At 42.0% G+C, this 21,818-nt stretch overlaps 2 protein-coding genes and 1 long non-coding RNA gene across 4 annotated transcripts in view; 1 reads left to right on the top strand and 2 right to left on the bottom strand.

The window, feature by feature from the left end:
* The window catches only part of LOC132154521 (uncharacterized), a 46,248-nt gene extending 31,052 nt beyond the window's left edge, over positions 1-15,196 (top strand). The window contains exon 3 of the long non-coding RNA XR_009437168.1: positions 15,114-15,196. This is a non-coding gene — a long non-coding RNA (uncharacterized LOC132154521). The remainder of the gene's footprint in view (positions 1-15,113) is intronic.
* The window catches only part of LOC132150053 (zinc finger protein 664-like), a 549,937-nt gene that overhangs the window by 64,496 nt on the left and 463,623 nt on the right, over positions 1-21,818 (bottom strand). The window lies entirely within an intron of this gene.
* LOC132147404 (gastrula zinc finger protein XlCGF26.1-like) overlaps positions 17,336-21,818 on the bottom strand; it is a 384,485-nt gene continuing 380,002 nt past the window's right edge. For both annotated transcript variants that reach the window (XM_059557086.1, XM_059557104.1), the window contains exon 2: positions 17,336-18,800. In XM_059557086.1, the coding sequence (XP_059413069.1) occupies positions 17,443-18,800 (1,358 nt within the window). In that variant the 3' untranslated portion in view covers positions 17,336-17,442. The remainder of the gene's footprint in view (positions 18,801-21,818) is intronic.

Raw genomic sequence — 21,818 nt, 5'->3', positions numbered from 1 at the left:
AGCTTTATTTTTATTTTATGCTGAAGCACTTTTGTTTCAATCTATCAAAATAGATAAAAATTAAATCTACATCTAATAATCAGCCTATGTTATAATTATTGTTGATATTTTGTTGGCTGAATTAGGCAAGGCAAGGCAAGGCAAGTTTATTTATATAGCGCATTTTCGTACACAATGGTAATTCAAAGTGCTTTACATAAAAGATGAAAAATAATAACAAGAATGAAACAAGCAATTTTAAAACTTAAAACAGTTGAAAATGATTTTATATAAAAAAATTTAATAAAAAAAACAGTGAAAATATAGTGCAATCAGTTCGTACATGGCACAGTGCTCATTCAATAAATGCACAGCTAAACAGATGAGTTTTAAGTTTAGATTTAAATGTGACTAGTGTTTTAGCACATCTGATCTCTTCTAGCCTGGGAAAACCCAGACTACTTCCGGCGAATTTCAATTCTCTCTACAGAATAATCTGGCAAAGAGGACTAACTAGCTCGTTTCTGTGCCGCCGAAATCGCGGCACCAATCAGAAATGTTGAGGCGGGGTTTACACGATGACGACAGCGCAGCGACGGTAAAGCAGATTTTGTACATTACAAAGATTGATGCTGCAGAGGAACATTCGTTCGAAACTGTTATCGCATCTGTTTTAAGTGATTTAAACTTTAACTTTGCGTTAAAACCCGAGCAAAGAACAACACTTGAAGCCTTCAAGTCTGCATACGTCATCTCCTTCATCGCTCTGATTGGTTTTAGGTCTATCCAATTGCGCCCAGAGGCATTTGAACGAGGTCCGTTGGTGACGCCCCTTTAGAAACGAGACGTCTAATAGGCTTTGCCAGACCCTAACTCTGTTTCAACTGAAAAGGGTCTGGTTTTAACCAGGCTAGATCTCTTCTGGAAGCCGATTCCAACTGCGGGCGACAGTAACTAAAGACGGACTCTCCTTGTTTTGTGTGAACCCTTGGTATTTCTAACTGACTCGATCCTAGTGATCTGTGTGGTCTGTTAGGTTTATATTCAGTGAGCATATCTGAAATATATTTCGGTCCTAGGTCATTTAGTGACTTATATACGAGCAAAAGTACTTTAAGATCAATCCTAAATGTAACTGGAAGCTGTCTAATGGTCTTTTTGTGAAGGCCGGTGAGGAGCCCATTACAATAGTACACCCTGCTGGTGATAAAGGCATGAACAAGTTTCTCCAAGTCTTGGCTGGAAACAAAACATCTAATTAAAATGTTGTTTAAATGATAGTATGCTGATTTAGCTACTGCTTTGACATGACTACTGATACTAAGGTCTGTCTCCAGAATCACACCAAGATTCCTGACTTGATTTTTAGTTGTTTGACCTCTAGAGTCAAGGTATGCATTTACCTTGAAAACTTCATCTTCGTTTCCAAATGCAATGACAGTTTTTTCCTTGTTTAACTTAAGAAAGTTCTGGCACATCCAACTATTAATTTCATCAGGAGGGGCTTAACAACTGCAGTTTTTAAGGAGTTTGGAAATGTCCTAGAGAGAAGTGAGGTGTTCACCACTTCTAAAAGATTTGCTACCAAGTAGTTAAGCACACTTTAGAAAAAAGATGTGGGAAGTGTGTCAAGATAGCAGGGTGACGATTTTAGGTGCTGCACTATGTCTTCCAGAATTTTGCTATCAGTTGCCTCAAAAATAGACATAGTATCTTTTTGATATTGTGGCCTAATCTGTCTGACCTCTGCATTACTTGAGGATGTGCTAATCGCCTTCCTGATATTGATGATCTTCTCAGAAAAGAAGGAAGCAAACTCATTGCATTTGCTGTCTGAGAGCATTTCACTGGGAATCTGACTTGGGGGGTTTGTCAGTCTCTCAACAGTGGCAAAAAGAGCACAAGTGTGGTTTGTCAGTCTCTCAACAGTGGCAAAAAGAGCACAAGTGTGGTTTAAGTTACTGTTTATAAGGTTTGAGAAGAAATTCTGTCTAGCTGTGGCTAGTTTCACATTAAAAGCATGAAGGCTGTCTTTATAGATGCTATAGTAAATTTCAAGTTTTGTCTTCCGCCACATCCGCTCGGCTTTTCCGCATTGTCTTTTCATAGTCTGAACAGCTGTTGATCTTCTCCAAATTGATTTCTGTTTGTTTTCTTACTGACAATATCATCAATAACATTCTTAACTTTTGAGTTGAAGGAATCAAGGAGAATATCAACAGAGTCTGCAGAAATGCTTGGTGTTAAAGATATAGCCTCCATAAATAGTACACTTTTGTACTCGTTTATGCATCTCCTTCTGACAGACACCAATAACAATGGATGAAATGTTTAGACCCCTAATGATGATTAAGTTTAGAGTGTGTCCATCTTTGTGTGTGGGTCCATGCACATGCTGAGTCAAGTCAAAAGTGTTTAGAACCGTTATCATTTCTTTTGTAGTTTTGTTTTCTGCAATGTCTGTGAATATTAAAATCCCCTGCAATAGCAAAACAGTCAAACTCTGAGAAATTCATTGATAACATTTCTGTGAACTCTTCAACAAAAGCTGGAGAGTATTTTGGAGGCCTGTAAATAATGATAAACAGAATGCGTGGAGCACCTTTCAGCACAATCCCTAGATATTCAAAAGACAATTACTGACCAAATGACTCTTGCTTGCATTGATAGACATCTTTAAATAGAGCAGCTACACCTCCACCTCTCCTAACAGTCCTGCAGACACTGATGAAAGTAAAGTTAGGGGGGCTGCTTCATTGAGGACTGTTGCTCTGCAGCTGTCTTCTAGCCAAGTTTCGTTTAGAAACATATCATCCAAATTGTTTGTTGTACAAAGTCATTGATTAGAAATGATTAATTTTTTTAGTGAGCGAATGTTTAAAAGTGCTAGCTTGATGGCAGTGCTTTGTGTCTTTACATGAATCTTAGTTTGATGCATAATAGGCCGCAGATTAGATGAGTTTGCCTTTCGACTTTCTATCATGTGTTTGTTGATATCTTGCAGCAAATGAGTGAGAGAGTTTAGTCCCAGCATACACTAATTCCTCCATTTTCTGTGAAAAGCACAGAAGTGTAGATGCTGGAGAGAGTGATAATGTGTCCGGTGAGAGGAGCTGTGTCTCTGGTGTCTCTGGTGACTGTGATATGTTGTCCTGGCTTCCCTGGCTGTTTTCCAGAAAGCCATTCTTGGGTGCTGAATCTTGTAGCTGTTTTGATACATCACAGTCTGTCTGTGAGGAGCCTCTGTGGGCAGGGCACAGCCGGGATAGTGTCTATCAGCAGTGCTTGTTTTGGCTGCATGGAGTTATCAGTGTCCTTGTAGGATATGTCAACCACATGATGACTCAGACCCGGTGTGTGTGTGCTGAATGGATTGACACAATCTGCTGAAGGATGACGGAGGGAAAAGTAGATATTGTCCTTAAATCTCTAGCACCAAGTTTGTTTGGGTGGAGGCCACCTGGTTTAAACAATTGTCTATGGCCCCAGAAAAGATTGAAGTTGTCGATGAAATTCACTCCTTTTATATTACAAGATCTTTGTAGCCATGTGTTCAGCCCAATCAACCGTGAAAACATATTTGTTCCCCTTGCTGGGAGTGGTCCACTGATGAATGACTGAACTTTGAGTCTTCAAAGTGTTTCAAAGAGTCCACTGAAGTCCTTCTTAAGGAGTTCTGACTGCTCTTTCCGAATATAATTCTTTCCCGCGTAGATGATGAATCGATTTGCAGTCTTGTGCTTCATCAGAATATTCTGAAGTTCCTTGTTCACATCAGAGACCGTTGCTTGAGGAAGGCAGCATGTTGTTGTAGTCCTGCTACTGATGTTTCTGATAATAGAGTCACCCACTATTAGAGTCCTGGGCTCGGCTGCACTCTGAGCTGAATGCCGCTGTCTGCTCGACCTTGAGTGCCTGTTAGTAGCGGTGTTAGCTGCTGGCTGATCCGAACCATGTTTAATCACATTTGGGGATTCCTCACCCACATTCATTAAGGCTTCAAATCTGTTCTCAAGATGTACAATCATGGCCAAAAGTTTTGAGAATTACATAAATATTAGTTTTCAAAAAGTTTGCTGCTAAACTGCTTTTAGATCTTTGTTTCAGTTGTTTCTGTGATGTACTGGAATATAATTACAATTATTCGACTGGGCATGCTCTCAATCAACTTCTGGGCCAAATCCTGACTGATAGCAATCCATTCTTTCATAATCACTTCTTGGAGTTTGTCAGAATTAGTGGGTTTTTGTTTTTCCATCCGCCTCTTGAGGATTGACCACAAGTTCTCAATGGGATTAAGATCTGGGGAGTTTCCAGGCCATGGACCCAAAATTTAAACATTCTGGTCCCCGAGCCACTTAGTTATCAATTTTGCCTTATGGCACGGTGCTCCATCGTGCTGGAAAATGCATTGTTCTTCACCGAACTGTTGTTGGATTGTTGGAAGAAGTTGCTGTTGGAGGGTGTTTTGGTACCATTCTTTATTCATGACTGTGTTTTTGGGCAGAATTGTGAGTGAGCCCACTCCCTTGGATGAGAAGCAACCCCACACATGAATGGTGTCAGGATGCTTTACTGTTGGCATGACACAGGACTGATGGTAGCGCTCACCTTTTCTTCTCCGGACAAGCCTTTTTCCAGATGCCCCAAACAATCGGAAAGGGGCTTCATCGAAGAATATGACTTTGCCCCAGTTCTCAGCAGTCCATTCACTATACTTTCTGCAGAAGATCAATCAGTCCCTGATGGTTTTTTTGGAGAGAAGTGGCTTCTTTGCTGCCCTTCTTGACACCAGGCCATCTTCCAAAAGTCTTCGCCTCACTGTGCGTGCAGATGTGCTCACACCTGCCTGCTGCCATTCCTGATCAAGCTCTGCACTGGTGGCACTCCGATCCTGCAGCTGAATCCTCTTTAGGAGACGATCCTGGTGCTTGCTGGACTTTCTTGGACGCCCTGAAGCCTTCTTTAGAAGAATTGAACCTCTTTCCTTGAAGTTCTTGATGATCCTATAAATTGTTGAATTAGGTGCAATCTTAGTAGCCACAATCTCCTTGCCTGTGAAGCCATTTTTATGCAACGCAATGATGGCTGCACGCGTTTCTTTGCAGGTCACCACGGTTAATAATGGAAGAACAATGATTTCAAGCATCACCCTCCTTTTAACATTGTCAAGTCTGCCATTCTAACCCAATCAGCCTGACATAATGATCTCCAGCCTTATGCTGGTCAACATTCTCACCTGAGTTAACAAGACGATTACTGAAATGATCTCAGCAGGTCCTTTAATGACAGCAATGAAATGCAGTGGAAAGGTTTTTTTTGGGATTAAGTTAATTTTCATGGCAAAGAAGGACTATGCAATTCAACTGATCACTCTTCATAACATTCTGGAGTATATGCAAATTGCTATTATAAAAACTTAAGCAGCAACTTTTCCAATTTCCAATATTTATGTAATTCTCAAAACTTTTGGCCACGACTGTATAGGGGGTGTTAAAATACCAGTATTTACAAGCCTTGTCATAGTCGTATCTGGGGTAGAGGAAGCTACGACAGCAATACGAGAAACTCGTGACAATCTGATGTCTCGTGTTCCTTTGGGTCTCGCTCCGTTTGTACCATCAATTAGTGTGGCGATCAGTTTCGGCTTGTTCCTCTACACTTGGTATGAACTGTTGAGATTCAGAAGATTCATGGGACTCACCGGCTTTATGCTGAGAGGGTCCATGATGATGGTCTGCTGAGTGTTCTGCCTGTTTTGGAAGTCCAGCAAGTAACTTTGTTTCAAGAATCACAATCCTTTGTAGAAGTTTGCAGCAGTTCATGCAACAAGTAGATCCAACAGGAGGCATTTTCTCTCTCTTCTGTTTGAATACAGGCAGTTGTTATCCCGTCTCCGAAATGTAAGCTGCTGGCAGTGGGAGGCAAAGTTTTCTTTTAAAGTTTTTAGTTTTAGCGTTTGTGCCAAAAATCTGTTGTTTGAGCACTGTGCTGATCTACTGAAGTAAAAATCTTAGAATAATCTGGGAAAAGTACAGAAATAAGAAGCAAAGCGCAGAGCAGTAAGCTAGAATGTCCAAACAGTAGCAAAGCCGGAAGCAAAAAAAAAAAAGAATTAACAAATATATTGTGATATACATTTTGGCTGTTTCCTTCAGCCCTATTTCAGAAGGCTGTTTCTCAAATGTTAGCCTGCATCCTTATTTTGCAATATTAACAGTTATAAATTTGGCCATTATTCTAAGTTAAGCCTGAATTGTTGTAATATGCTTATGACTCACGAATGTAATGCTCAGTTAACTGAAAAAAAAAAACAGACTTGATGACGTATGCAGTCTGCAAATGCAATCTCCGGAGGATGCAGCCTTCCATTTGAGAAACGGTCTTAGTCTAGTCCAGAAATGAATAGGCTTATTTTCTTGGAGTAAGACTTGAATTACTTCAGGATTAACTTCAGATTAACCTTGTGTTTCCAGTCTTTATTTATCAAAATTACTGGCACCCTTGGTAGATATGAACAAATAAGTCTGTGAAAAAACACTGTGCACAATTATTAGGCAAGTGATTATTTTGACTATATCATCATTTTATCCATCATTTCCAACTCCAAGCTGTATAAACTTGAATGCTTATTGGATTTAATGCATATCAGGTGATGTGTATTTGTGTAACGAGGGAGGGTGTGGCCTAAGGAGATCAACATCCTATATCAAGGTGTGCATAATTATTAGGCAGATTCTTCTCCTCAGAAAAAATGGGCCAAAAAAAGAGATTTAACTGACTCTGAAAAGTTTTTATCCATAATTTCCAAGTCCAAGCTGTATAAACTTGAATGCTTATTGGATTTAATGCATATCAGGTGATGTGTATTTGTGTAAAGAGGGAGGGTGTGGCCTAAGGAGATCAACATCCTATATCAAGGTGTGCATAATTATGACAAATAATATCGACGATGCAAGGAATGGCAAGCTGCCAATTCCTCCCCAGGGAGAGTGGTCCCTGAGAGAGTACGCTCGGGTCGCGAACGAGAGGAGGCTGTTCCTACCTGATATCCTCCTCAACCGCTACGTCATAGCGGGTCACAACGCTCCTCCACCCCTGGCAGAACGGGAAAAGCTGGTCTGCTGCTCGTTTGGTGACATGGTGGATTGTTTGTCGCTGAGGGAGTCGAGGGGTTCCACCTTGTCGTCACCATCACCCAAGCTATCAGTGATCCCGGAGGGTCATGTCCTGGCTGTGGTTACCCAGGGGAATCAGGCAGGCTCCACGTCCACCCCTGAGGCTTCAGTCGTCCCCGAAGATCTTCGTGGCAAACGAGGGAGACGGACTTCGTGGGATTCTTCGTCGGAGACATCCTCGGCTGAGTCAGCGCTGAGACTGCCCGTCCAACGCAAGTCACAGATCCCGCTGAGCCTCACCCACCGGCCACATGTCCGGCTCTGTCTTCCACACCGCGACCAAAGAGGAAGAGGAGGAGAAAGGGAGCCTCTCGCCCTTCATCTCAGCCGGTCCCAGAGCCCGCTACTGCAAGCGCTGTCCTAAGCGCTGTCCCAGAGCCCGCTACTGTAAGCGCTGTCCCAGGTGCTGTTCCAGAGCCCGCTACTGTAAGCGCTGTCCCAGGTGCTGTCCCAGAGCCCGCTATTGTGAGTACCGCAGAGAGAGTCGCGGCCGATTCAGCTGCTGAGGCTGTCTTGCGGGCTGTTTCCGCGCATCAAGAGATGCCTGTCCTCGTCGCTGCTGACATTATGGCTGAGTACTTAAAGCGTCTTGCCAAGATTCTTGAAGCCCCTGGCAAGTCAGTCAAGTCATGTACCGAGTCCACAGATCCTACGAGTGCCGTGAGCGCCATACCCCAGTCAGCTGCCGTGAGCGCCGAACCCCAGTCAGCTGCTGTGAACGCCGAATCCCAGTCAGCTGCCGTGAGCGCCATACCCCAGTCAGCTGCCGTGAGCGCAGTACCCCAGTCAGCTGCTGTGAGCGCCGAACCCCAGTCAGCTGCTGTGAGCGCCATACCCCAGTCAGCTGCCGTGAGCACCATACCCCAGTCAGCTGCCGTGAGCGCAGTACCCCAGTCTGCTGCAGACGATGATCTCCCCGATTCAGAGATGGGGAGCTCTATACTTTTCCCTGCTCCAAGGTCACCCGCAGTGTCCCCTGTCGTCTTGTCTCCTCCTGTCTCCCCTGTCAAGCTGCCTACTGTTTCCCCCAAGTCATCCCCTTATGTGTCTCCAGCCAAGTTCCCCCGGAGTCCCAGTCCTCAGTCCTCGTCCCGGAGACCCAAGATCCCCAGTCCTCCCATCCACCCTGGACTGCCCTCTAAGAACTTTGTACTTCCCCCACCTCCTCTGCCTTGTTTTTTGTTTTTGATTTTGCACCCTAACCCTGTGATTGTTTTTTCATGTTTGCCTTTGGTGTTATTTGTCATGTCTTGTTGGTTTGTGTCTTTGTCCTAGTCAGTCGTGTCCCGTGTTTGATGTTCCCTTGAGGAGCGTCTGGAAGCCGCTCCTTAACCCTTTCGAGTCGATTAACGCGGATACGCGTTTTGAGTCATTTTCTCCTGATAACCCCGAAAAGACCTTAAATTACACTTTCAGTTTTAATCGTACAGATAAGAGCAATACATCAATCGAATCTGTAAAGGGTCTACTTTTTTTTGGATTCAGACATAATAACAACAAAACTTTGTGCACTTATAAAATAAAGATAACAAACAAGGTGTGCTGTCTGCAGCCTTTGTCTGCGCTTATCTTCATTTACAAACAAGTCATTAAAATGAACTGTAACTCCGTGAATACTCAACGAAAATACATGGGGGAGATATCTATAGAAAGCTTGACATGTCTATTTTTAAACTAAACAAGTGCCGCCGAAAACAGATATTCTGTGATAAAGTAATCCATATGAAAACAACGCGATGTCTGTTTTTCAAGTCTCCCTTCATTATATCTAATGTGACCACGCCCCCGCGCTGAACGCGCTATTCAGATTCAAACCGAAGCGCGCGGCTTGAATACGCCCATAACAGAAGAAAAAGCAGCGAGCCTGTTCTTCAAGTGTTTATTTTACTGTTTGCTTCGCGATGAGAGGAATAAGACATAATTCACCCCAAAAAGATGTCATGTGGTTGAGAATTTGAGAAATGGATTTCCTCAGAAAAAAAGAATGCAGCACTTTATTCAGCAGAGATCATAATCATGAGTAAGTCTCTTTTTATTTATTTATATACTTGTACTAGTTTTCACATAACATGTAAACATTTTACTAGTTAGACTTTTTCCAAATACTTTTTCCAAACTATAATTCCTGACTAAATGTATAGTAATCAAGTGAAACATTATGAAGTTTCAATAACAATATACAATACTATACCATTCAAAAGCTTGATGTAAATAATATAAATGTAGCAAATAGATAACTGTCACAAATGTAAAAACATGCTTTTCTTTCAATTTATTCCCCCTAAAAACCCAGAAAAATATTCTCAGCTCTTTTCAACATTAATAATATTGATAATAATAATAACAATAAATGTTTTTTTTTTTAGAAAATAGGATTGTTAATAGGATTCTGAAGGATTGTGTGACTGGAGTAAGGATGCCAAACAATTTGTTTGAAAGTCAGCTTTGATTGTTTCTAATAAACTGTTTAACTGCACCCCCAAGTGGATATTAAATTATGTTGTGGGATAATTAAATATATTCTAAATAAACTACAAACATAAAATTATATAGATTTATTTTGTTCTTGCATTCTTTCTTGTAACTCCTTCCTCTCAGTGGCACAGATGACTGAATGGCTCATTATGCAGCTCATTATGCAGGCTTTGTCTTCTCAGGTGTAAATCACAATGATATTCATGGTAGTTGACGCCTACTCGCATATGACTTTTACCAACAAAAAGTGTCTTAGAAAATTTAAATCAATATATTGTTCTCTGTGAGTGAGTAAACAAGATGATTTTCACATCATTTAGAAAGAAAAATTCTAGGCTACAAGCTCCAGTTCTCAAAAATCCCGGGAACCATTGTTCTTTATGTGTTTTTTTGCCTTGTTCAAGTGTTTTAACATTTTTAGTTTTTCACTAACCACGCATAATATTTTTTTTCTCAAAAACACAATCATGTACATAACATGCATTTCTTATATTATTATAGCCCAGTTTGTGCTGATTACAGTGAGATTAGACTTTACCCATTTAGATATTTATAAGAAACTGAAAAAAGCACAAATGTCAGGGCATGACAAAACTTCTCCAGGCCCCAAAAATACCCTTAGACTCCAGAGGGTTAAGGGAGGGGTTCTGTCATGGTTCTGCCTTCATGTCCTGGTTTTTCTCTAGTCTTGTGGCAGGATCATGACAGGCCCGTGTTTTGTGTACAAGCACATGGCCTTGTCTTTGGGCCATGTGCTTGTGTTGTCTCGTTTCCTTGCCCCGCCCCCCTTGTTACCCTAGTTTTGTCATCATTGTTTCACCTGTTCCACCTGTTGTGTTCATTAGTAGCCTCCCTTTATAACCTCGTGTGTTTCTCTGTCCCTTTGTCAGTTCATTGCCAAATGTTGTCTAACGTTGTCATATATTGTCAAGTCTTGCCAAATGTTGTGAAGCTTTGTCTCTGTCTATCTTTAATGATACCTTCCTGTGAGTATTTTGTCTAGAGTTCTGTTTCACGTATAATGTTAATTGTTTTGTTGTTAGTTTAGTCTTCGTCAAGTCCTAGTCAAGGCTTTTGCCTTTTTGTCTTGTTTTGCCCCCTCGTGGGTTTTGTTTTCCTATTTTTGTACAATAAACTGTGTTGCTGTGACTTCTGTCTGCATTTGGGTTCATCCTCCACTCACCATAAGATCATAACAAATCTTTTATAGGCAAACAATTATTAAAGATGTATGAAGAAAAAATTTTATTCGGCAGGTTTCTGGTTCCTTGTGTTTTATTCTCCACTTTTCTGGTTCCTCATGTTCCCTTTCGAAACTTCAGTCGATGCTGCGCTGCTCAGCACATTGGGAAACGTCTTATTCGTGATTAGCTGTGAATAATGTGTGTAACACGTCAATAGAATTGACCCAGTGGTAATATAACCTCGGTTGATGACGTCATCGGGGCGCGCTCCCGCAACACGGGCCTATAAATAAATACGCCACAGGTACATCCACAGGTTTTTTGTCTTCAGATCATTCTGTGCATGTGTGCGTCAGTAAGATTCTTTTTGTCAGCTACAGATCTTCGTAGGATGAGCCAACGAAACGGTAAGTGTTGTTTTCCTCCATACTCACGTCTTATGTATAAGCTGGATACACATGATTACTGTTTTGTTTGTTTGGGGGAAGAGCACACGGTTTTGGCTCTAGAGACGGGCGAGTGCGAGCATTGTGAACTGCTCTCAGTGAAGATGCTTCGTGCTCGTCTGAGCTATTTTCAGACCGCATCCACCTTTTCATCGAAGGGCTCTTGTGCGGATCTGCATGACAAGCAAGCGACGGGCTCGTCCCTTTCGCTTGCGGTATCACCGGATCCACGCATCCTCTCTCATGATCTTGAAGCGCGCACTCTGGTGTTTCTTCGGTTCACGAGAAGGATTATATATCTCTTGGGTTTTCGGGCCATGAGCAGCCCGCCTATGAGCGTTCCTCTAGCGAGAGGTTACACGCGCTGTGGACAGGTTGCAGCTTGATTGGCCACGCGGACAAGAGACCCCCAAACGTAGTAAGCTGGAGGATAGGTTTCTGACCTCCATGATGAACTGTCGAAGTCATGGAGCAAACCGTATACTTCCCGCATCTTTGGGCCCTTGACGTTGACTTTTTCAACTATCGTGGATGCAAAGTCATGGGGGTATTCGGAGATGCCTTGGGTTGAAGAGACGCTTGCGAGCTATCTCTCAACAGAATCTGCATCCTCGGTCAAGAAACCTACTGTCCCCACGAATACCAAGCTGCAGGTCAGGCTGGTGCTGCGCTGCACACTATGGCAGTGTTACAGACATACCAGGCTGATCTGTTGAAGGCAATCTCTGGGGAAGAGCGGTGTGCACCGCATTACACAGTGCCGTCTCTCCTCAGTGCCCTCAGGAGATCGGTCTGCCAACACTGCTAGTGTTCCAGGTTACAGCAGTCTCCGGCGAAGCGCTTGTCTCAGTTACCGCCCGGAGGTCTCTAGAGCGGCTAGTACGGTCGTCCCCTGCCGGTCCGCTGCTTCAGGGCACCAAACTAGTGGCTCTAGGCGCACTAAGCTTCGTCGAGCCACAGCTTTGTCTCCCTGTTCGACTAAGCAAACGGCCCGTGCCTTCGGCCGTTCTATGTAACAGCTTTAGTCAGCACGGGGAAGCATCTGTGGCTTAATTTGATGGTCATTGGAGAGGCATTCGTCAGTTCCTCCCCCACTGCGCTCAAGGGGAGGGACAATCGGCACCGCATTACACGGTGCATGTCTCTTCTCAGAGCCCCCTCAGGAGACCGTTCTGCCAACCCTGTCGGTGTTTTCAGGGCGCAGCAATCTCCGGCCAGCGATTCTCTCAGTTACCGCCTGGAAACTAGCGGTGCTAAGAGGCTCGCTACCTCTACGGAGGTCTCTAGAGCAGCTAGTACAGTCGTCCCCTGCCGGTCCGCCGCTTTAGGCCACTGAGCTGGTGGCTATGGGCACACTAGGAAGCTTTTGCTGAGCTGCGTCGAGACATTGATTTGTCTCAAGGGGAGGAGCCATTGGCACCGTATTACATGGTGCCCGTCTCTCCTCAGTGCCCTCAGGAGACCGTTCTGCCAACCTGCCGGTGTTTCAGGGCGCAGCGATCTCCAGCGAGCGCTTCTCTCAGTTACCGCCTGGAAACTAGCGGTGCTAAGAGGCTCGCTACCTCTATGGAGGTCTCTAGAGCAGATAGTATGGTCGTCCCTTGCCGGTCTGCCGATTCAGGGCACCGAGCTAGTGGCTCTAGGCGCACAAGGGAGCGTTCGCCCCTTCCCATTACCCTCACAAAACCCCTCCATCCCCGCCACTTCTTGTGCTTCAGAGGGCGGTGGTTTCCAGCAAGATGTTAGATGTTCCAGTGTTTCCTGCCATCTTTCAGGACATGAAACATCTGACATCCTCTTAAAAGGAACTCTCAGAGAGTCTGGCAGCGTGGAACTTCTGCCCGGCTTTTCTGCGTTGATATTGAGCACAGTACAGATAGGATGGATCCAATTTATTCGTCATCCTCCACATTTCAACGGCATGGTCTCCACTTCCATGAAACCAGAGTTGATGCAGGTACTGTCTCGAGAGCTACAGACTCTTCTGGGCAGAGAGACCATAGAACATGTTCCTCATCCAAGGAGAGAGTCGAGCAATTACAGCAGATACTTCCTGGTTCCCAAGAAGGGTGGGGGAGTGTGCCCAATCTTGGATCTTTGAGGCTTAAACTATACAGTCAAAGCGCTCAAGCGAGATAATATCTCTCCTCGACGGCTCGCCGTGGGCGATTCCGGAGAACCTTCTGCCTCAGGCAGGGGGCACGATTTTCCATCCCAGGCCCGACCTGTGGAATCTTCATGTTTGGCCCCTGAAGTGTACCAACTGAGGAACACAGGGCTTTTGCCGGAGGTTATTGATACCATTCTTAGTGCTAGGGCTTACTCCACCAGACAGAGTAATACCAGTAAATGGGTTTATTTGACAGGTGGTGTGTGGTACACAATGTTGATCCAGTCAACTGCCGCTTTGCTTCAGTTCTGGACTTCATGCAAAGAGAAAATGTCAACAGGCACATGCCCTGCTACTCTTAAGGTTTATGTGGCCGCTATTTCGGCTTGCCACGCCTTTATTGACGGGATGCCACTCGGGAGACACCCTATGCTCTCTTGCTTCCTTCTGCAGTGAAAACCGAGATGCCTTCTTGGGACTTAGCTATAGTTCTCGAGGGTCTGGTTAAACCCCCCCTTTGAACCTTTAGACTCAGCGTCTGATAGACTTCTGACTTTAAAAATGTTCTTTTCTCATGTGGATTACTTCTTTGAAGAGAATTGGGGATGTGCAGGCTCCGTCTATCTCACCGTCAAAAAGAATTGGGGATGTGCAGGCTCCGTCTATCTCACGATCATGCTTAGACTTTGCCCCAGGCAGGGTAAAAGTGATTTGGCATCCTCATCCTGATTACCTGCCTAAGGTTTCGTCTGCGGCTGTACACCCAGTCATTCTAGAGGTCTTCTGCCCTCCGCCGTTCACAACGTCGGAGCAGGAGAAATCTTATAGACTGTGTCCAGTCCGTGCTTTTCAGGCTTACGTCCACCGCACTAGCCAGTGGCGTAAGTCGGAGCAGCTGTTCATCTGTAATGGTGGTGGTAACAGAGGAGCAGCTGCCACCAGGCAGACCATGTCTCACTGTGTCAGGGAGACTATTGCTTTGGCTTATGAGACGCGCGGTCAAGCTTCGCCTATAGGTCTTAGAGCTCACTCCATAACGGGGGTCGCTTGCTGTAGTGCTTTAGCAAGGGGTGGCCCCTTACAACAGGTTTGTGATGCGGCAGGTTGGTCCTCTACGCACACATTCATACGATTTTAGAGTTTGGATGTCAATGCTACTCCAGGCTCTCATGTTCTTGAGTCAACATCACAAGCTAATGTCTGAGGCCTTCTTGTGGTTTGATAGCACACCTGCACAACCTTAGGGGTCAAGACATTTTCAAGCACGGCGGCGTGGGTATTCTCGTTCCCAAAGCGCTGAGCAGCGCAGCATCGACTGAAGCTTTCGAAAGGGAACGTTCCCGGTTACTTAACTGTAACCTTGTTCCCTGAGAAAGCGGAACGAGATGCTGCGCTGCATTGACGTACTGAATATGTCCCAGGACTGCTCTTCAGACAAAATGTCCTGTGGATGCACCTGTGGCGTATCTATTTATATGCCACAGGTCAATTCTATTGACGTGTTACACACATTATTCACAGCTGGTCAGGAATACGACGTTTCCCAATGCGCTGAGCAGCACAGCATCTCGTTCCGCTTTCTCAGGGAACAAGGTTACAGTTAAGTAACCGGGAACGTTCCCTTCACTCTCTTCTTTAACAAACATCATCTTCACAGCAGCAGATCTCAGTTCAGATGATACTCCTCCAGATATTCCTGCTTCAAAACTTATTGATGTCTGTATGGATGAGAATATTACAGGTAGGCCTATTTACTGACGTGACTCATAAACTGTATTTTTCTCTTAAAATAAAAATTTCTAACTGTTTGTATTAAGGCAGCATCCTGTCCTAACAACAACAGAGAGCGCGATGAAACTAAACTTCTTCCTCTGAGGTTTAATGGTGTTTGGCAAATTAACATTATGTTTTTAGTGCCTTCCGCTGGACTAGAAAGTGAACAGATGCAGCAAACACAGGACGTCATCATTTGGGGCTAACGCCAAACGGAAGTGAGGATCCCTATACACTACTCCCTTTGAAGAGCCCTTTAAGTGAGAGGGAAATAATACGATGGATATTACTTCATGTGTCTATAGGTGCGCTGGTTTTTTTTTTTTAAGCCGATCTGCACACATACATTAAAAAGAACTTAAAATTATAGATTTGATAAGCATCAACATTCTTCATGTTGTGAGGATTAGAGGAGAAAAACAATAGATTTTATTAGTCAGACATTTCATTGAAAACCACACAGCAGCATGTAAATTATGGAAATTAAGATAAATGAAAACACATGATAATGATAAGATGTAGCCTTATGAAAGAATAAACAAAATACAACATATTAAACAGGTTTAACGTGTCTAAACTACATCCTTGTGTTATGTGTCCACCTAGAACTCAAACAGTTGAATGAAAGGTAATGTGAATTATAAAATAAGATATTTTGAAGATGTTTCTGAAAAGCTGCTTTTGAGGATTAAACTTGATATTAAAATTTAAAATACTGCTATTTTGCAGTGTCTAACATCAGATTTTGTGATGAAGAGAATAAAGAGGCTTTAGCTTGATCCCCTCCAATTTTACAAGAAGCTGTGAGACCTAATTCAAAGCAATAACTTTATGATAAAGTCATTTTTATTTAATGCTTGAAGAAATGTTAAATCCAAAATTATATTAATGGACAGAGTTAGTCCTATTTCATCTTACATCTGATTGTTGATGTGCTCAGACTAATTAATTAAACAGTAGATAAAACAAGCTATGTTTTTATAATAATGATTAGGCGTCCAGGCAGACCATTTCCCTGCTTATACTAACCTGCTGGAAATGCCAATGGTTGTAATGGCTTTACTGGTTATAATGAAACTTGTATTGTTTTAGTGGAAACTATAATTGATCCTGTGAGTTTCTACTAGTAACTGGTCACCTTCTATCCTTATAACCACTAGACCCTAATGCAATATTTCCCAAAACACACTAGAGAAAACAATTCTTTAAAAGATGTTTGCAATGGTATTTGTAGAACTATTAGTATTTCTGTGGTTTCTATTGTTTTATTTCTTTGTTTTTGTTTTTTGTTTTTAAATTTGTAAAAACTTGAGTTTATTAAAGCGCACAGAGAGAAGATGAAATGATGTCACAATTTTTAGAAATGGTGCATTTTTAAAAAGAAGAAAATCATATCACAAGTAACGGTGCAAGGCTGAAAGAACCTCCGAAACTTTGATCTCCCGAGATACGGACAATACAAATACACACAGACATGTTTTCAAAGCCCACCGAGTGAAGATGGGGGAAAACGTTTTCCCTTCCTTTGCAGTTGTTCCTTCAACTTCCTTCCCTTACCCATCATTCCCTTTCAGTTCACACAGAATGTTAATATAAAACCAATGTTCATTGTGTATCTGTTGACATGTCTCAGTGTGACTGGTGCAACGGTCTTGTGTTACATTTTATACGGTTTCTCTAGACACGATTTAGAGAGTTTAGAGATAAATGACCATCCATCGATCCTCAACAGGGTTCCTCAACAGGGTAGAACTCCTCAAGTCTGTGATCTTAGTCAATGCAAAGTACAAATGTTAGCTGATGTCTCCATTCGGTGAATGTTTTTCTTGGCCTCATTATTAGGAATAAGGAAATGTTTGATATAAAGTCTTTGGACAATTATTCCTCACATTCAGCATTGTGCATTTTAACAGTCACAGATGCAGAGGTGTGTGTGTATGTGTGTGGGAGGGGGTCCATGTCTTTGGATATGTCTTTTCTGAGGGTATTCCTGTACATTGGTATACATTGGAGAAAAACATATGGATTATCAAGCATTTAAAGGAGTCATATGATGCGATTTCAAATTTTCCTTTCAAAAAAACTCATTTACATATCCTTATCTGTAGATGTCACAAATTCACGCAAGCATCTCATGTGTTTTCAGTCCCTGAATCTCTTGTCACAGTGTGAACGCTTATAAGGTTTTCTCCAGTGTGAATCCTCTCATGTGTTTTCTGACCTGATAATTTAATGAATCTCGTCACAGTGTGAACACTTGTAAGGTTTCTCTCCAGTGTGAATCCTCTCATGTGTTTTCAGAGTTGATGAATCCCTGAATCTCTTGTCACAGTGTGAACACTTATAAGGTTTTCTCCAGTGTGAATCCTCTCATGTGTTTTCTGACCTGATAATTTAATGAATCTCGTCACAGTGTGAACACTTGTAAGGTTTCTCTCCAGTGTGAATCCTCTCATGTGTTTTCTGAGCTGATGATTTAATGAATCTCTTGTCACAGTGTGAACACTTATAAGGTTTTCTCCAGTGTGAATCCTCTCATGTGTTTTCTGACCTGATAATTTAATGAATCTCTTGTCACAGTGTGAACACTTGTAAGGTTTCTCTCCAGTGTGAATCCTCTCATGTGTTTTCAGAGATGATGAATCTTTGAATCTCTTGTCACAGTGTGAACACTTATAAGGTTTTTCTCCAGTGTGAATCCTCTCATGTGTTTTCTGACCTGATAATTTAATGAATCTCTTGTCACAGTGTGAACACTTGTAAGGTTTCTCTCCAGTGTGAATCCTTTCATGTGTTTTCAGATGTGTCGAATCATTGAATCTCTTGTCACAGTGTGCACACTTATAAGGTTTTTCTACAGTGTGGATCCTTTCATGTCTTTTTAGATGTGATGAATCACTGAATCTCTTGTCACAGTGTGAACACTTATAAGGTTTCTCTCCAGTGTGGATTCTCTCATGTGTTTTCAGATTTTCTGATTGATTGAATCTCTTGTCACAGTGTGAACACTTGTAAGGTTTCTCTCCAGTGTGGATCCTTTCATGTCTTTTTAGATATACTGACTGACTGAATCTCTTATCACAGAGTAAACACTTATAAAGTTTCTCTCCAATGTGAATCCTCTCGTGCTGTTTTAAACTGTTTGCTGAACTTAAAGTCTTTTCACACTCAAAGCACATGTACTCTCTTTCACCAGTATGTATTTTCTGATGTACTTTCAAACCTTGTAGAGGCAAAAAACTCTTACCACACAAATAACATGGATGTGGTTTCTCCTTTGCATGAACTTTCAAGTGTTTCTTCAGAAGTGAAACCCTTAAAAACATTTTACCGCATTGATCACATGCGTGCTTCTTCTCTGCAGTGTGGATGTTCATGTGTATATTAAGGTTTGATGATTGTTTGAAACTCTTCCCGCACTGATCACTAGTGAATGGTTTCTCTCCAGTATGAACTCTCATGTGACGCTCAAAACCTGTTTTGTGTGTGAATATCTTTCCACACTGAGTGCAGCTGAAGGACTTCTTTGCTCTTTTTTTCTTTAAATCTTTCTGTTTGGTTTGAGAGAAACTGAAAGGTTTTCCTCCAGTTTTGACGTGATTTTTCTCCTCGACTTCACTTGATTCTTCATTCTCCTCTTTTTCTTCAATTAATTCTGAAACAAAAGTAAAAATTATTTATTTTTGGTAATGTTATGGAAATTTTCTAACCTTGTTAATTTCTTTTTGTGTTAATCTCACTTAAGAACATACTACACTGTGAAATATATCCTTATAAAATATACATTAATTAGGGTGGTATATAATCCATAGGGACACCAAGTTCTTTTTGTAATCTGTGTACCAAGAACAGGTAGTTCTGACATTCCGTACCATGGACGTGCATGTGCTATGGGGTGATGTGCACTGAGCAACATGATTGGCTCAAAGGTCCTAATTTGTCCTTCAATGTATCTTTTTACATGTTATAAAATCTGACTGTAAGGGTGTGAGAGTATCACTCTGCTTACAGCTTTCTCCTCTGTATGTAGACTGATCGTTTCTGCAGAAATTAAACAATACAAAGACAAAACCCTGGTTTTTCATTCTCAGTCTTCACAAATATTTAATTACTTTATTGAATTAGAATTTCAACAACAAACTTGGCGACGAGTGATGGGATTCCACAGCTGTTCGTCCAGGATATGAGGACGTTAGTTGGCTGATCACCCTAAACCCACAAAGGGTTTAGCCCTAAACCCCAAAAGGTTTCAGGAAAGGGGGGAATGACGTCTGAGGGCTTGAGGACCTTCACTGCTGGTTTCTCAACGGATCAGAAAACGCGTGCTTTAAACGGTGAGACTGATTTTGAAATTCCAATAACCTTAAAATTTACAAATTGGTATTTTAAATTGGCAAATTAAGATCTGGTATTCCCAGACTTTACTGGCCTAAAACCTCCATTGCTGCAAGTCCAAGCCACCCCGTTTCACGAGTAAGTGAAACCAGGTTTCGCAGGAAAGCAAAAATAGGTCTGCGAGTAAGCAGGACCATCTTGCAAGGAAGCAAGACAGGGGGTGACAAGGCAAGACTTCGGCAAGTAAGCGCAAAGCCACACTGTAGTGACGACTAAGTGTGAGGAAAAGTGGACACGTTCCAGAAAGTCTTGGATTGTGAATATTAGAGCCCGACCGATATAAGCTAATTGCATTTAAATCGGCATCAGCATTTATAACGGCCGATGAAACATGAGAAACAGAGTCTCATGCTTCACTCATGTTATGAGTGTTGCATAGTTTGCCCACCAGAGGGAGCTCTGCAGCTCCAGAGTTAACAACAGCGCCAGAAATTCACTACAGAAGAAAGCGAGCAGCCAAGCCACGGAGATGTAATTTACTGTTTTGACGGTGAGTCATTCGTCATGTGAAATGATTGTAGATTTAGTTCATACCCTGTATATAAAAACTGTGTGGTAGTTCTAGCTAACGGTCCTATCATTATCACTTGTAAATATTCTGTAACATCACTTACAGCCGCTAATGCATTGCTATATTAGATTAGCCACAAAGCTAATACCATGTTTATCAGTGGAAGAGCGCGAACGTTAATAGGAGGTCAAACTATAACGTTAATGTTTAACTTATTCTTATTCTATTGCGGTGTGTTTCCCACATAATGACCGCGTAATTGGGCCTTTCAAACAGGACGCGGTATGCACGGCGCTTGCTGCTGGGTTCAGCGTTGCCCTTCAGATACAACGCGATTTGCGCTGCGCTGTGCTATGGCGTAGGCGGAGTTTTAAAAACGTTTAGCGGGTGCTCTTTCATAGTCTGTTGTTCCTCCTTTCGGTTAGCAGCCAACATGTATCTGTCCCGTTGTAAGAAGCGAGCGATAGCTCTAGTCCTGCTGATGAGAATTAAGAGAGAAGCAAGGAAGAAGAGGCTACCGTCAGGTCCAGAGAACAATTTGGTGAATTCAGGCTGGTTACGTTACTCTAACGCTAACGCTTCCTTTTTAGCAGGCCCCTTAAATGCTTGCTATTAACTTGTTTGAAGGTGGTTCTTCTCAAAATTGACAGCGGTGTGTTCATGACACTAACGTTAACCATTCAACTTCGAATTTATTCCGTAATCTTCCGTTAATAGTAGGCAAGACGATGTTTTGATTCAGACTGCACAAAGAGAAGAGGAGAAGATATACGGGTCTGTTGTGAATGTGTCTGTGAGAGCAAATATAGTGTAGTTACAGTAACTACAGTAGGTGCGTCAGAAATGATTAAACCAGAGGGGACATGTAAATAAATGTGAGCTGAACAAGCGCTTTTTTTTTTTACATATTTTTTCAAAGCAGCTTTACAGACATAACAGGAAAATGTTGAAATAATATTGTTAAATGTAAGTAGGTAATACCTATTGCTTGACAAATAAAAAAAGTATATATATTTCTCATTTTTGCCTATGTAGGAGATCCCAGTTTATTATTATTATAATTCTAATGATGACATGAGTAATGATACATGGTGATATTATTAATACACATGCGTATTCTTTCTATGTCTCTCTTTCTGCCTACAGATGGCTGAAAAAGGTGAATGCTGTAGCAGCAAAGTGTGGGACTACTTCTGCAAATACTTTAACTTTAGTATTATAATTTATTTACAGTACACACACAGACTGTTAAAACCAGCTTCAACTGGAAGAAAGTAAAAGTGTTAAATGTTTAAAACCAGACTGTTTTTTGATCATTAAAAAATATATACTTTTGATGTGCAATTGTTTATTCATTGAGACTGTAATCTAAGGCTTTTTTTAACATAATCCCTTCTGGAAAATGGTTTATACAGCCCACATACATAGAACAGGCAGATATTTTGCTATTGAATGTTGTGTAAGTGCAGTTTATAGGAAATGGGTCTAATATCCAGATTATTTTTAAAATCAAAATATCGGCTTATAAATCGGCTCTTTTCGAGTTAATATCGGCATCGGCCCCCAAAAACCATATCGGTCGGGCTCTAGTGAATATGGGGTCTGAGAATGTCAAATCTAAGATCGATCTTGATGATTTGGATAGTCCAATCTATAATGAAATGAAAAAAAAATATGGGAAAAGAATTATGGAAGTCATACCCGAGTGGGTTGAGAATCATGGTTTTCCAAAAAAGGGGCACATTAAGTATAACAACGCTGAATAGG

This window comes from Carassius carassius, chromosome 1, assembly GCF_963082965.1.
Source record: "Carassius carassius chromosome 1, fCarCar2.1, whole genome shotgun sequence".
In the NCBI taxonomy this organism is placed as follows: Eukaryota; Metazoa; Chordata; class Actinopteri; order Cypriniformes; family Cyprinidae; genus Carassius; species Carassius carassius.
This window is presented reverse-complemented; position numbering and strand designations above follow the sequence as displayed.